This window comes from Populus trichocarpa, chromosome 7, assembly GCF_000002775.5.
Source record: "Populus trichocarpa isolate Nisqually-1 chromosome 7, P.trichocarpa_v4.1, whole genome shotgun sequence".
Lineage (NCBI taxonomy): Eukaryota > Viridiplantae > Streptophyta > Magnoliopsida > Malpighiales > Salicaceae > Populus > Populus trichocarpa.
The window spans coordinates 5,247,197-5,261,254 of record NC_037291.2 but is presented as its reverse complement, the minus strand read 5'-3'; the positions used below and the strand labels follow the sequence as shown (position 1 = coordinate 5,261,254).

Genomic DNA, 14,058 nt, shown 5'->3' with positions numbered 1-14,058 from the left:
TCTGAAAGGTTTTTCTAATGTTACCTCTACTTGTTTTAGCTACGATATGCCCTCTGTTCTCATCATTTTCTCTCATCTTCCCCCCCGCTCTCATGCCCCCCTTCTAAATCCGGATGCATGTGCTGCTAGCATCTCACAAAATTAGTTAATAACCTATACCACCTGCGAGAACTTTCAAAGTGTGGGCTCGCAATAAGATTTCACTGCTTATTTAATGAATAGAGATGAAATTGAAACTTTTTTAAAACTACAAGTCCATAACAGTACTATTGGAAATTTTTAAACTAGAGTTAAGGAAAATATTATGAAGCTATGTTTATGTTTGTCTCGTGTAACATATTTTCTCATAAAAATATTTTTTTATGTTTAGCTTGAAAAATATTTTTACATATAAATATTTTTAAGTGATAATAGGGGTGGTAGTGACTATAATGACGTGTTGATAAATAAAATAGTTACGATGATTAAAAAAAATATAATAATTGAAATAGTTGGATAATGTTATAATTTGATTACTATTTATAAAATATTCTATGAAACTTCAAAAGCTGAAAATATTTCTAAGCAAATTAATTAAGTTTAAAGATTAATTATATATTTTACATTCATCAATTTTCTTTTAAAATATTATACGAAAAACAAACACATAAAAAATATTTTTATAAAAATATTTAAAAAAATACAAAAATATTTAAAAATATATTTTTTTATAAAATATATTACGAAAAAAAACCTGTGAATGAGTTTAAATATACCCTAAAATTTTAACAGTTTTAATTTTAACAGATCCATTTCTCGCACATGCTAAAGCTTTTCCACCGAGTTTTTTTTTTTTTTTTTTTTTTTTTGGGGGGGGGGGGGGGGGGGGGGGGGGCGGATTTCAAACTCTAATGTTGAATTTGGCTTGAAGGTTGGAGTATATTTGACGGAAAGATATCTCAACATAAAAAAGTCAACATAATACGAGAAATAAAAAAAATAAAATTGAAAGCCTAAACGACGAACTTAAAATAAAGCTTTTTCAGGAGTAAAAAAAAAGAGTTGGCTTTAAAGTTTTTTAGCATCAATATAAAAAAATAACGGTGAAAGGAAAATTATTGTGCTCCAATAGATATATTACTATTCATTATAATAATATAATTATTATTTTGTTTTTGTCGTTAAAACTTTTAACTTCACTTATTTGTTTGCTAATTATATAAAGTTAGTTTAGTAATTTTGTTTTTTAATATATAATAAAATTATTCATTTAACCTTGGAATTAAATAATCTAATACCTGCTAGTTAAAAATATTTTTGTATTTTTAATTTTTTTAAAATGATATAATTGCTTTCATGCCCTTAAACACAAAATCAATTGAACTCTAACCCAAGAAATTTTATTATTATTATTATTGTAATTTTCAAGGGTAATCAAGGACATTGATGTAAATTATATTTATTAAATATAATTAAAAAAGTTATTGGCACGTGAGCTTGTGGATGGCTCCTGTGCTGTTCAGATGACACATGAGAGGCTATCTAGCCACCAAACACCATCTTTTATGACGTCTTTTGGAAGATATAAACACTCTTTACATGGTGGTGCGACATGTTTTCCAAGATTTATGACGGTCTGTTGTTGGTGGTTATTTGTTTTTTTTCTTTTTATTCTCTTTTTTTCCTCGAGTTTTGCGCCAACCCTTGTAAAATTTCAAAACAACCCCTTCAATTGTTCTCCCTTGACATTTGGTCATTATACTTTTAATTACTATTTTTTTATTTTTTGAATAAGCTATAAAATTATAGATGCTTTTCAATTTTACCCCCTAATTGTTTTTTTATTTATAAATTATCTATCAAATTACAAATATTTTTAAATTTCACTTCTATGATTTTTTTAATCTATCAATTTTTTTTATTTTTTTATCTTTAAAATTTGGTTCTTGTTCTTTTAATTGCTATTTATTTTATTGGGGATCATTTTTTATTTTTTTTTAAATTGCATCATCCTTGAGTATTTTCTATCAAATTTTATCCTCATTATGTTGATTGCTTTTGCAGGTTTTTTTAAAATATATTTTTTTACTGATCTCATCTTTTAAAATTAAATTGGTTGAGAATTAAGTTTTTTGAGGAGGGGAATTCATTGTTCCTCACCTCGTAGTTTTTTTTTTGTCTTTTTTATGTTTTCTTTTTAACTTCATCTTTTAACATTGAGTTTACTTATCTTGGTCTTATGATTCGAGTTGTGGGTTTGGTGGGTTAACTCAGTTTTTTATATCCTTTTTTAGTTGATTTGTTTTTCTAATTTCATCATTCGGTGGGTCATCTAATTGATTTTTTTTTCAATTTTATCCTTCAACATTAGATTGATTGAGAATTGAACTTCATAATTTTTTTTATTTGCTTTTTATCTGGTCATCCCAGTCAAATGACTTGGGTTGCGGGCTTGACATGTTTACCTATATTAACTTGGGTTATTTGTTTTTTGGTTGTTTTTTAATTGATTTTTTTTAATTGCATCCTTCAATATTAGGTTGATTAGGAATGAGTTTGATAAATTATTTCAATCTGTTTTCTAAGGAGTTATCATGATTTTATGATTCGAGTCTCAGATTTGACTTGTTAACCCAAGTTAACTTGATTCGATCAAATATTTTGTATTGAAATTTTTTTTTAGTTAAACGATATTTTTAACAATCATCTAGGTTGTCTCTGAACTTGTCAAGTTAACTGAGTTATACCGGTCAATCCCAATACTGTTTAATTTTTTTCTATTAGAAAACACGTTAATAATATTTAGATATTTTTTTTTTTGCATTATTAAAAATTATTTAACCTACAAGGTAGCATGACCAAATAATCTACAATCTAGTAAATACCACTAGTTTTTTTAATTGAACAAACGGGATTTGAATAGGCTTTTTGACCCTTCCTATCCTTAAAAGCATATAATCACATAGTCATACCTTAATTACTCAAAAACATTTCTTCAATTAATTGGATTTTTAAAGTTCAAAACCTTTTTTTCCTCGTTTATTAAATTACACTATAAACTAATGTCTTGCTTATTTGGTGAAAAGTGATTTTCTGGAAATCACTTTGCAAAATTTCATGTATTTGTTTGTCATGAGAAAAATTGGTCAACAAAAATTACTTTCCATTTAAAGAAAAATTTGGCTTGGTTTCCATGAAAGTGTTTTTCTTTTATTTTAGATGGAAAACACTTTTCAGAAGTTGTGAAAGATTTAGAAATATCATATTATTTGTTGATTATAAAAAATTTGGTCCTCAATCTTTTGATTGCTATATATTTTGTTTTGAATTTTTTTGTTCAATTTCACCCCTTAAAATTTGATTTAATTTTATTTTTATATTAACTTTGGTCCTCATTTTTATAATTGTTATTTGCTTTTCTCTTATTATTTTTTTAATTGAAATTTTTTATCTATCAAATTTGATCCTTATTCTTTTGATTGTTACTTATTTTATTTGAAATAATTTATGAAATTGTAATTATTATTATTTTAATTTCATCATCTTTCAATTTTTTTTATCTGTTACATTTGATCTCCATTATTTTGATTGTTATTTATTTTATTTGAGATAATTTATGAAATTATATTTTTTTCAATTTCATTCTCATTCAACTTTTCAATTTATAAGATTTGTTTCTCATTATTTTAATAAACTTGAAAAATAATATTAATAAGTTATCTTCCAGCTCATTTTTCATGACATAACCAAACACTGTAAAATATTTTCTAACTTATTTTTTATATCACTACTAAACATTGAAAAATAATTCACTTTCCAAAAATTTACTTTTTTAAAAAAACTATTTTTCAAAAGAAAATTACTTTCTAGCAAACAAACGGGAACTTAAAAGCAAGATGGGTTTTCATTGTTTCTTTTACTATTTAACATGACTTACGTGCATTGTAGACTGTGATAATGTGCCTAATTCGTCCTTATAAACTAAAGCAAGATGAATTTCCACTTTTTTACTGTTTAACATGACTTACACGCACTCTAGACCACCACAATGTGCCTAATTTATCCCTATTTATTCAGCTCTTTCAATATTGTTAGTTTTATCTTTGAATTTTTTATTTATTTATTTTATCACTCCATGTTATGTTTGTATTATTTAAAACCTTATAATTCATTTTGATTCATGTGATACATTATGTTTGTTATGTCGAAATCAATCTTGTCTTTTGGATTAATACTTGATTTTGCTAGATGGGATTTGAATTTGTCATTATAAAAAAATTAAAACAATAAAGATTAAGTTTAACACATTAACAAAAAAACATTCCTTTTATTTTTTCTTCTTTTTTTAATGTTCATAGGTGCTAAAGAGTACACTTTAGCCCCTGAATTTTTTTATTTTTTTTCACTTTGGGTCCTTATGTTTTGAATATTTCGCGTTTTAATCCCAAACTGTATTTGTTTTACATATTAGTCCCTGAATTTAAGAGAAGCAAGAAAGTCCCTGAAAAATTTGAAAGGAGATAGAAATTGATTATCGACCATTTTCTAACCATAAAAAAATTTGATCTTAATATCATTAAGATTCTCTTAATGAAAGAAGTGCCATGGAAGTATTTTTGAGCTTCTATCTCACCAGAAAATAGTATACCAGATTAAGAAAGAATGTTTTTGGTTTAATAATGGGTTTTTGGTTGATCTAGAAGTGTTTTAGGGGTTACAAATTGTTTTATTAAGCTTATTAAGGTATTTGTTAGGTGTTTTATGTGAAAACAGATTAACTAATTATTTTTTAGGTTCAAAGAGCCCTTTTAGCTATTTTTTGGTGGCTAGAAATTTAAGTAGCAAACAATATATTATTTATTTTATATTATTTTAAATAAGAAAGAGAATAATGTGTCATCCACCCTTAAATATAAAAATAATGAAAGATCTGTCCTTTAGGCTTATGCATGCTAGATGTTGCAGACTCACACGTGCTAGGTTTTTTTTTTTCCTGTTAGGCAAGGTAATTTCTCTTGAATTATGGAAAAAGAACAGATTTCTAGCATCTGGTTCTTTAAGGGAAAAAGGTCTTGTTTAAAGAGTCGCCACCTAGTATTATGGTCACTAGGAACCCTAACTGGTCAACAGAGATTCTATGGTACGGGATTGGTTACGTAAAAGGGAAGATATTATCACCACTTAAACGTTCTGCCTAAGGCAAACTGCATTGTTGGTTTTGTCTTCAATTGCTAAACATTTATTCGCTTATACTATGATGATTTGTTTATAATATTCCTGACTCTGGCGCCAGTGAATATTCAACTACAAATAATTCCAACTCTGGCGTTGGTAAATATTACGTAGCTATAAAATAAATTTAGATCAATATTTTTATTCCTGACTCTGGCGTCAGTGAATAAACAAATAAAATAAATTTATTTTTACACATCCACATATTTTTATTTTTCTAGCTAAATAAAATAAAATATAATGAATAAAAATAATATAAATTTAAACTGGTATTTTTATTCCTGACTCTGGCGTCAGTGAATAAACCAATAAATTTATATTATTTTTATTTATGCATACACATTTTTTCTTTTTTTATTTTTTATTTTTCTATTTTTTTATTTTTTATTATTTATGTTTTTGAGGGCTGGGCCTAGCTCAGCCCATGTGGGGGCTGGGCTGGACCCAGCCAGCCCGGCCCGGCCCGGTCACTAGCCCAAGCCAGTGACCCGGCTGGGCAACATAAAGCACGCGTGAATTAAATCACGCGTGCATGTGCAGGTAAAGGGAGTGAATTAAAATGAAAAGTGGGGGAAGTGAAGCTTACTTACCTGGTTCTGAAAAAAATCGAAAGCAGTAGCAACGATGGTGCTGGTCACGGTGGCCTTCCTCTGCTTAGGTTCTTCCCTTCTGCTTTCCTTTGCTGCCTTGCCCACCGCCTTTTCTGCTTTTTTTCTGCGTTCCTCTGTTTTCTCAGTTCTTGAGATGAAGGAATTAAAAAGATGACGATGTCGGTTCTCTCGGGTGGTTCTTCCTTTTCTGCTTGTTTTTTTCTTTGTTTTCTTGCTCTGTTTTATTCTGTGTTATGCTTGAATTCTGGGACTAAACCAAAGCTGGGTTTAGTCCTCTGTTTCCTTCCTTTGGTGTTCGTTTTCTCCCCCCTGAGTCTGCTTCATTTCCTCTGCTATGTCTCTGTGCGTTTGGTGTATTGAGCCTGTGCTCTGGGGAGAGGGGAAATTGGAATCCCCTAAGCTGGAGTTCCGAAGGAGGGCCAGCAATCTCTCCGGCCTGTTTCAGCGTTTCTTCCTTTTTTATTTCTGCTTGTTTATTTCTGGTCCCCCTCTATTCGTGGCTCTCTTTTTTTCCTTTCGTTTCTGTGATTCCCCTCTTTGTGCGCTCTCTCATCTTCTCTGGCTTTATAGCCAGAGAATGCCAAGCATCTCTACAATTGAAAACGGTTTCAAAGCCATTACTGCAGAAACCGTTCCTGTGGAAGGAGACGAAGAAGGCGACGACTGATTTCTAGAAACGGCGCCGTTTGTGTGATGGGAATGGCCATTTGCAATCTAGTCACTGAAGTTCTGAAATCGTGTAATCAAGCCCCTGGATAAATTGTAATTGGACCCCTGTTTTTCAGCGCTTTTTACAAACTAATCCTTGGACTTTAATCTGTTTTGCAATCGTGCCCCCAATTAACCCCAAACTTTGCTATTTCTTCAATTAAGTCCCTGATTTCATTAATTTAATTAAATCCAAAGTCCAATTAAGTCTAAAACTTATCGATTCTCCAATTAAGCCCCTGATTGGATTAATTAAATTAATTTCAAGCTTAATTAAGTCTCAAAACTTATCAATTCTCCAATTAAACCCTTGATTGGATTAATTAGATTAATTCCAAAGTTTAATTAAACCCCAAAACTTCTAATCATGTTGCCCTTAACCCAAATTTTAATTCATTCTTCATTTATCTCATTTTACTTGTTTTTTTATCATTATTATTTTTTTATCATCATCATCATTTTTTTTTATCCTTTTCAGTAAATAAAATAATAATAATAATTAAAATAAAATGATCAAAAATTGGGTTATGACAGTACGCGTGTCCAATCTCTTTGCCAAGATACTTGACCTCTTTTTATGATTGTTTTTTTTGGATTGAAATGCACTGTAAATTAAATACTTAACATTATATTTAAACTATTATATAGTTTCACCATAGTTCTTAAGTAATATTATATGTGTTTTATGAGGATGTTAAAGATTTATTATTATTGTTATATATCTAAAATGCAAAAATCAATTTAAAACATTACTCATGAATATTCACCGAAAATTTTTTTTCGTTAGTTTTGAATAGTTTTTTTACATGGTTTTATCACATTAATTATTTTCTTAATCACATATAAAATATTGAGGCACTATTTTAATATTTTTTTAATAAAAAGTTGCTTTTAAAAAATAATGATAGATTTTTTCTTAAAAATAATGCTTATGATTAAAAATGATGCTTCCATTAAAATAATAAAAAAGATGCATTACTAAAGAAATTAGGTTTATAATGAAGATATATATTTTTTCAACTTATTTGAAATGTTTGAAATAGTTGTTTTTTCAACTTATTTGAAATGATTGAAATAGTTGACAAACATTTGTTTTAATTGTGCTTTCTTATATTAAAAACATGTGCCACTAATAAAAAAATCATATCATTATTTTAAAGAAAATTAAAGTTTTTATAATAATATTATCAATTGCTTTATAAATAATTATTTATCATCATGATATATATGAATTAACAAGTCTGAAAAACATTCGAACCTTAAAGAAACCCCACGACCAGTTATCAAGTCTGAAAACATTCGAACCTTAAAGAATCTAATTGAAAAACAATTCATTTTGAAAACTATAAAATTAGGGGATTAAATTGAAAGTTGGAGTATGATTTTTTTTTTTGTAATTTTTATATTTTAATGAGATGGTGGTGCATAGAGAGTAAAGAGGATAACACCACCAGCACATGAAAAAAGATGGGCGAAACCCAGCAGTAGCGCCTCTGTTTCCTCGCTTTCTGCTACTGTGCGCCCTTATTGCTTTGCGTGCGACTGTGGCGCACGACTCTATCCAGCGCACCACCATCCTCTCCAACAACGAAGAAACCGATACCGTTAATATCATCGAGATCTCGAATCGACGGGGATCGATGTCGAAAGCGCGAGTTTATACCGATGTTAATGTTCTGCGTCCTAAGGAATATTGGGATTACGAGTCTCTCACCGTTCAATGGGGGTAATTAAATTTTAATCAAACCCTAATCTGTTACTGAATCTCTCTTTTTAGGGTTTTTCATTTTTATTTTATTTTTTTACTAATCTGTGATTGGGGAATCTCTGGCTTGAGAAATTAAGTGTTTGGGACGTGGAAGAGTTTATCGAAGTTGTACTGAGCTAGATTTTTGTGTGTGTGGATCTACTAGTGGTGAGGGAGAGAGGAATCTAAGATGTTTATGATGTATTAGGAGTGTTGCTAACAGACTAGAATGGTATCCGAAGTTGCTTGGTTCGGCTTATGGATGGGACCCATTTCTTTGGCCTGGGTATTTCTTTCAAATGCTATAGTAACCAAAGTACTGAAAGTAATTATTTCGTTTGTGTTATTGTTTTGTGGTCGTAAAGTTGTTGTCTAGAGCTGGATATACTGTGTGAATGAGGGAGATTTATGCTTATATTTTTTAAAGGTAAAACCTCATTCAGCTTATGGAAGTTGATTTTTTTTTATAGAATCAGTAAGAAATGGATACTTTTGTTTGGTTTGAAGGATCTCTAAGTGCATAATCACATAGGACTGGCTTATATTAAATGAAAGTTGTTGATACCAAGTTTCATTTATTGATGCAAAACTTAAATCTTTAAATGAATGGGAACGGTAAAGCACGGAAAACCACAGCAATTTTAAAAGCTAAAATACTTGAGAGAGTTGGATTGTGATGAATCCTTTCATACCATTTAGTTTCAGGTATGAGTCTTCTATATTAAATTGTGGGCTTCATATCAGTTACTCTTGATGTTTCAGTGTCTTAAAGTAAAATACCAGATTATTATATTGAGCATTGTGTTATATATAGCTGGAAGATCTGTTCATCCTTCCTTTTCTTATTCCAACTTTCTAGTGATAGTCATGGTGTGTTTTCTTTCCCTTTCTTTTATGCTTTAACTTCTCAAGATGTTTCCAGAGATCAAGATGATTACGAGGTTGTTCGGAAGGTTGGAAGGGGAAAGTATAGTGAAGTTTTTGAAGGCATAAATGTCAATAGCAATGAGCGGTGCGTTATCAAGATACTCAAACCTGTTAAGAAAAAGAAGGTGATTATTAATATCCCTATATTTGACATATAAGTGGTTTTATGTTCTGTCTCTTATAATAAAGGTTTTTCTGTAAATCTAGCTACAAATCTCTTTGGGGCATAGTGATGATCATTCTGTGATCCTTTTGCAGATTAAGAGGGAAATAAAAATACTTCAGAACCTCTGTGGTGGCCCAAATGTAGTGAAGCTTCTAGACATTGTTAGAGATCAGCACTCAAAAACTCCTAGCCTCATATTTGAATATGTGAACAGTACAGACTTCAAAGTTTTGTACCCCACTTTGACTGATTATGACATACGCTACTATATATACGAGCTTCTCAAGGTAATTTACGCATGGGAACTCTCTCTTTTCTTCCCTCTTTAAACTTATGTTGATGGGTCAGAAACTTAGGAATTTGTTATGCATAAAATTATGTTAGAAGTCACTGGAGAGTATACGATGTGTTTGTTTTTATTCAAGTGATTACATTGATATGGTCTCATCTATTGACCTTTCCTAAGGCATATTAGTGTCTCTGCTAGTAGGTCATCATCTTAAATTTGAGTCTGTGCTAGTTTATGTGGACCTGCTCACCGATGAAAAAAGAAAGAAGCGTTTTCATTATGAAGCAAATGTAGTATGGTGATTACATTAGGGTTTCTGAACAAATAGAGATATCTTCACAATGCAGGCTCTAGATTACTGTCACTCGCAAGGAATAATGCATAGAGATGTCAAGCCTCACAATGTTATGATAGACCATGAGTTGCGAAAACTCCGCTTGATAGACTGGGGTCTTGCTGAATTTTACCATCCTGGCAAGGAGTATAATGTTCGGGTGGCCTCGAGGTAATGGCTGAATGCATGACATGATAGATCATTGTAATGAAATTCTGCCTCTTTATCTTTTTGTTTTTGGTATTTACTTTTAGCCCTAGAATTTAGGATAAATTTTAGTGGACCCTTCCTGGTCCTTATTGATGTGCTAAAGGACTAAAAGCATTCTAATTAGGCAACTTAACATTTTGTATCCGTTTTTCAAGCGTAAACTATAAATAAAGGCTTATTCCACTCAACTGGCCTCTATGTAATGTTATTTCTAAGCTATACCTTGAATCAGTTGAATAACTGAAAACTGAGTGGTTCATAATGATGCATTTTTGGTAACTAATCTATCGAAGTTTCTTTCCATATCAATCTGGGAGAAATTATGATAATGCATGATTCCATGCTCCATGCTCCGTGCTCCATGCTGCAGATCTTGTGAGTCAACCATCAAAATGTTCATTTTTTCTATGATTGGGTTTGGTTTCAAGTCCTTGGATTTCCTAGGAGGTGCTTTATTGGAATTCTGAAATTTTTTAACCTGAACTTCGAGAATTGAACAGTTTTCTGAAAGTTCCAAGCAAATCTAGTATCAGTTTAACTATTACCTTTTATAATATTCTTATGGTGATATATTTATGGCTTCAACTTTTAATGAAAGATTAAAGTATTTTCCTTGTTTCTCAGATATTTCAAGGGGCCTGAACTTCTTGTTGATTTACAAGACTATGATTATTCTTTAGATATGTGGAGCCTTGGTTGCATGTTTGCTGGAATGGTGAGAATCACTCATGCAAAGCCTTTACATGACACTTCTTTATGAGATCTACCATATGATTGGCTGATCCTGTCATCATGTGATTTGCTGATAGTCTCTATTCTTGATGCAGATATTTAGGAAGGAGCCATTCTTTTATGGCCATGACAACCATGATCAGCTTGTCAAAATTGCGAAGGTAATGCTGATTCAGTTGTTTGATAAAAACATTCTGTAATGCTTTATGCATGCTATACAAGCCATATTTTATGAAGATCATGACATTGATTTTTTTTAAACTAAACTGTTGCCACATGCCCGCCGCGTCTGATCTTGACCTAATTTCAGGTACTTGGAACTGATGAGCTAAATGCATATCTGAATAAATATCATTTAGAGCTTGATCCTCAACTTGATGCGCTTGTTGGGAGGTTTGTTAATCATGATTTTCTTCTCCATCTTACAAATTAGTTTGCCAATAGTAAGAAAAATGTTTGATTAGGCTATAATGTGGCCTTCGCTCCCTGCATCAAGATCATTTATATTTAGTTAGTCCACAATAAACCAAGAGAGCAACACTACTATATCCAACATGAATTAATGTGTCATGTTATACTGCTGCAGGCACAGTAGGAAGCCATGGTCAAAGTTTATTAATTCAGATAATCAGCACCTTGTGTCTCCTGAGGTTCGTCATCTTACACAATTTGTTAAGTTTACTCCACCTATCATCGATAGCCTTAAACTATCATTGATTCTCTTGAGGTGCTGATGTGCAGGCCCTTGATTTTCTTGATAAGCTTCTTCGGTATGATCATCAAGACAGGCTAACTGCTAGAGAAGCAATGGTAATTCCCATTTTTGGCTTGTCAGCTAGATTATATTTGTCTGTGTGGTTTAATCGATGGGCACAGACTTATCCCATCCAGTCTTTCCTCAAGCATGTTGAATCACGTGCAATGGGAAGGGAGGGTGTGCACAAAATGCATGTGTTAGAAATGCCATCCCTGTCCAGCATCCAAACACAAAATAGTAGTACATGGATATTGTAATCTGTACAGAAATTTTCCTGTCTCCGTATTGGATGCACATTGATATTTCAATAATTGGCGGAAGAGAAGCTCAAACTTGCTATTGGTTTGCATGTTGCACTCCAAGTGGGGTTGCTTTGTGTGTGTGTCCAATCTTTTTGCTCCTTGAACCTCGTTTGTTAGTCTTACTGCTTGTTTAAAATGTGAGCAATGTCCCAACTGGTTTCTATTCTGTGGTTTGACATTTTAGTTTCTGCAATGCGAGCATGTGAGCTTTTGGACTGGCTAGCACAAACTTGCGTGTAGCTATTCTTGGTTAATGTTTTGGTTGATAACAAAAGCTTGCCATTCTGGATACGCGAACATGTTATCTAATTGTTCCTTGGTGTTTTTGATGAAGGCCCACCCATATTTTTCCCAAGTGAGGGCTGCAGAAAGTAGCAGGATGCGGACACAGTAGGAGGTTGCTATGGTATTCTCAGGGAGTCTGTCAGTGGACCGGAGGTACGCCCATAAATGCCATTCAAGTCAGGGCTGCAGAAAGTAGCAGGATGCTGCCAAAGTAGCTGGTCCTTGCTTAGAGTGCGTCAGTGGGCTGGAGGCCACTGCATATGGGATAATGTATCGTGCTTATGACCATCTGCCCTATACCTTTTGTTGTTTGCAGGCAGTTAAGAATTGTGTTTGGTCTTTAGTCACTGTGGTCATACTTTTGTTTGGGAGAATATAGTCGAGTCATTCACTTTTGACCTTACCCCCCCCCCAGTATTTACCTGCTCTGTGATTTTCGCATGCCATCCGTTGACATGAATCCCTCGCCATGGCCAATGTTTTTTGCAGAGGAATGAAATGATGGTGGACGGTGGTTCGATTAGTCTCATCATCAATTTATAAATAATAAATATTTCGTAGAAGTTACGAGGACTAATATCCAGGGAACGTACAACTCTTGTAATCATCAGCATCGTTCCCTTCCCACCTTCCCGGTCTAAAAACTCAAAACTGTAATTAGTAATGAAATGAACTTTGGATTGTGAATGTACGTTTCTCGACTTTAATTGATGATACGACATACCTAGATTGACATCAATCTTATTTGTGCACGCGTCTCTCTAGTAAACACCCGTCTTGTAAACCTCTAATCTAAAAATCAATAATCAATGAAACAATATTAAATAGGATAATCCTCAATTGAAAAAATGGTAAATTAAGAGGAAAAATTGTTATGATTTGAAATTGTTTAAATCTAAGATAAAATAATGTGGTAAATTGATCCGTGAAATGTCAGCCAATAACAAATTATGTAATACCTTTAATCGGGTAAAATAATTATTTAAATAGAAATTTTTGTGAAGAGGGGTGAAAGTCCATAGAAAAATATAATAAAACTCCAAATAAATGAATTGATAAATTTACATGCGCAACTCTCGGGATAAACCTCATATTTAATTGCATAAATTTTAAATAAAAACTGGTGAAATATGAGGGAATTATTGTGATTAAAAATAAAAAGTCTTGGTAAGTTGGTGTGAAAATTCTAAATAAATTAAAGAATAAATTTGTGCATGAAAATATCGACATGTGGGTAAATCCATGATTAATGATGAGATTTTAAATCAAGAAAAAATAATAAAATTTAGAGAAATTATGTTATGAATGGTGATGGAAATTATAGTAGGAAACAAAGAAAAAATAATAAAAAATTTCGTTCAAAAGAAATTTTGTTATCGTTAGAGAGAGAAACAAGGATTTTGTTAAGGAACAAGAAGGATTGCATGAAAATCTTGCAAGGAATCAAGAAATTGAATACAATTTTGATTGGTAAAGTATTCTTCCCTACATATTTCGTTGTGTATAAAGTTTTGGGGCATGTGCGAAAAAAATCCCTAATTTCTTTCAATTAGGATTTTTTTTAATAAAAACTAAGGGAATAGGTGTTTAGTTGTGAAAATCTTAATTTGACATGAAATACATGTTAGATAAAATAGAATTAAGAAAATAAATTGATAAAAATTTATTGTTTGCCGATTTCTTTCTTTAAAATTAAGTTAATTTCAGATTAAACCTTTTATTTTATTATTTTTTTTCAAAATTATCCACACAATTTTCACAAATCAGCCCAAATTAATA

At 31.4% G+C, this 14,058-nt stretch overlaps 1 protein-coding gene across 1 annotated transcript; it reads left to right on the top strand.

The window, feature by feature from the left end:
- Window positions 1-7,804: 7,804 nt before the first annotated feature.
- Window positions 7,805-12,682, top strand: LOC18101134 (casein kinase II subunit alpha-2). Its single transcript, XM_006380581.3, has 10 exons — window positions 7,805-8,256; window positions 9,200-9,329; window positions 9,463-9,657; window positions 10,007-10,164; window positions 10,828-10,918; window positions 11,031-11,096; window positions 11,246-11,328; window positions 11,522-11,585; window positions 11,677-11,745; window positions 12,329-12,682. The coding sequence occupies exons 1-10, from the start codon at window positions 7,988-7,990 to the stop codon at window positions 12,386-12,388; spliced, it is 1,185 nt and encodes a 394-aa protein (XP_006380643.1). The 5' UTR covers window positions 7,805-7,987; the 3' UTR covers window positions 12,389-12,682.
- Window positions 12,683-14,058: the final 1,376 nt, after the last annotated feature.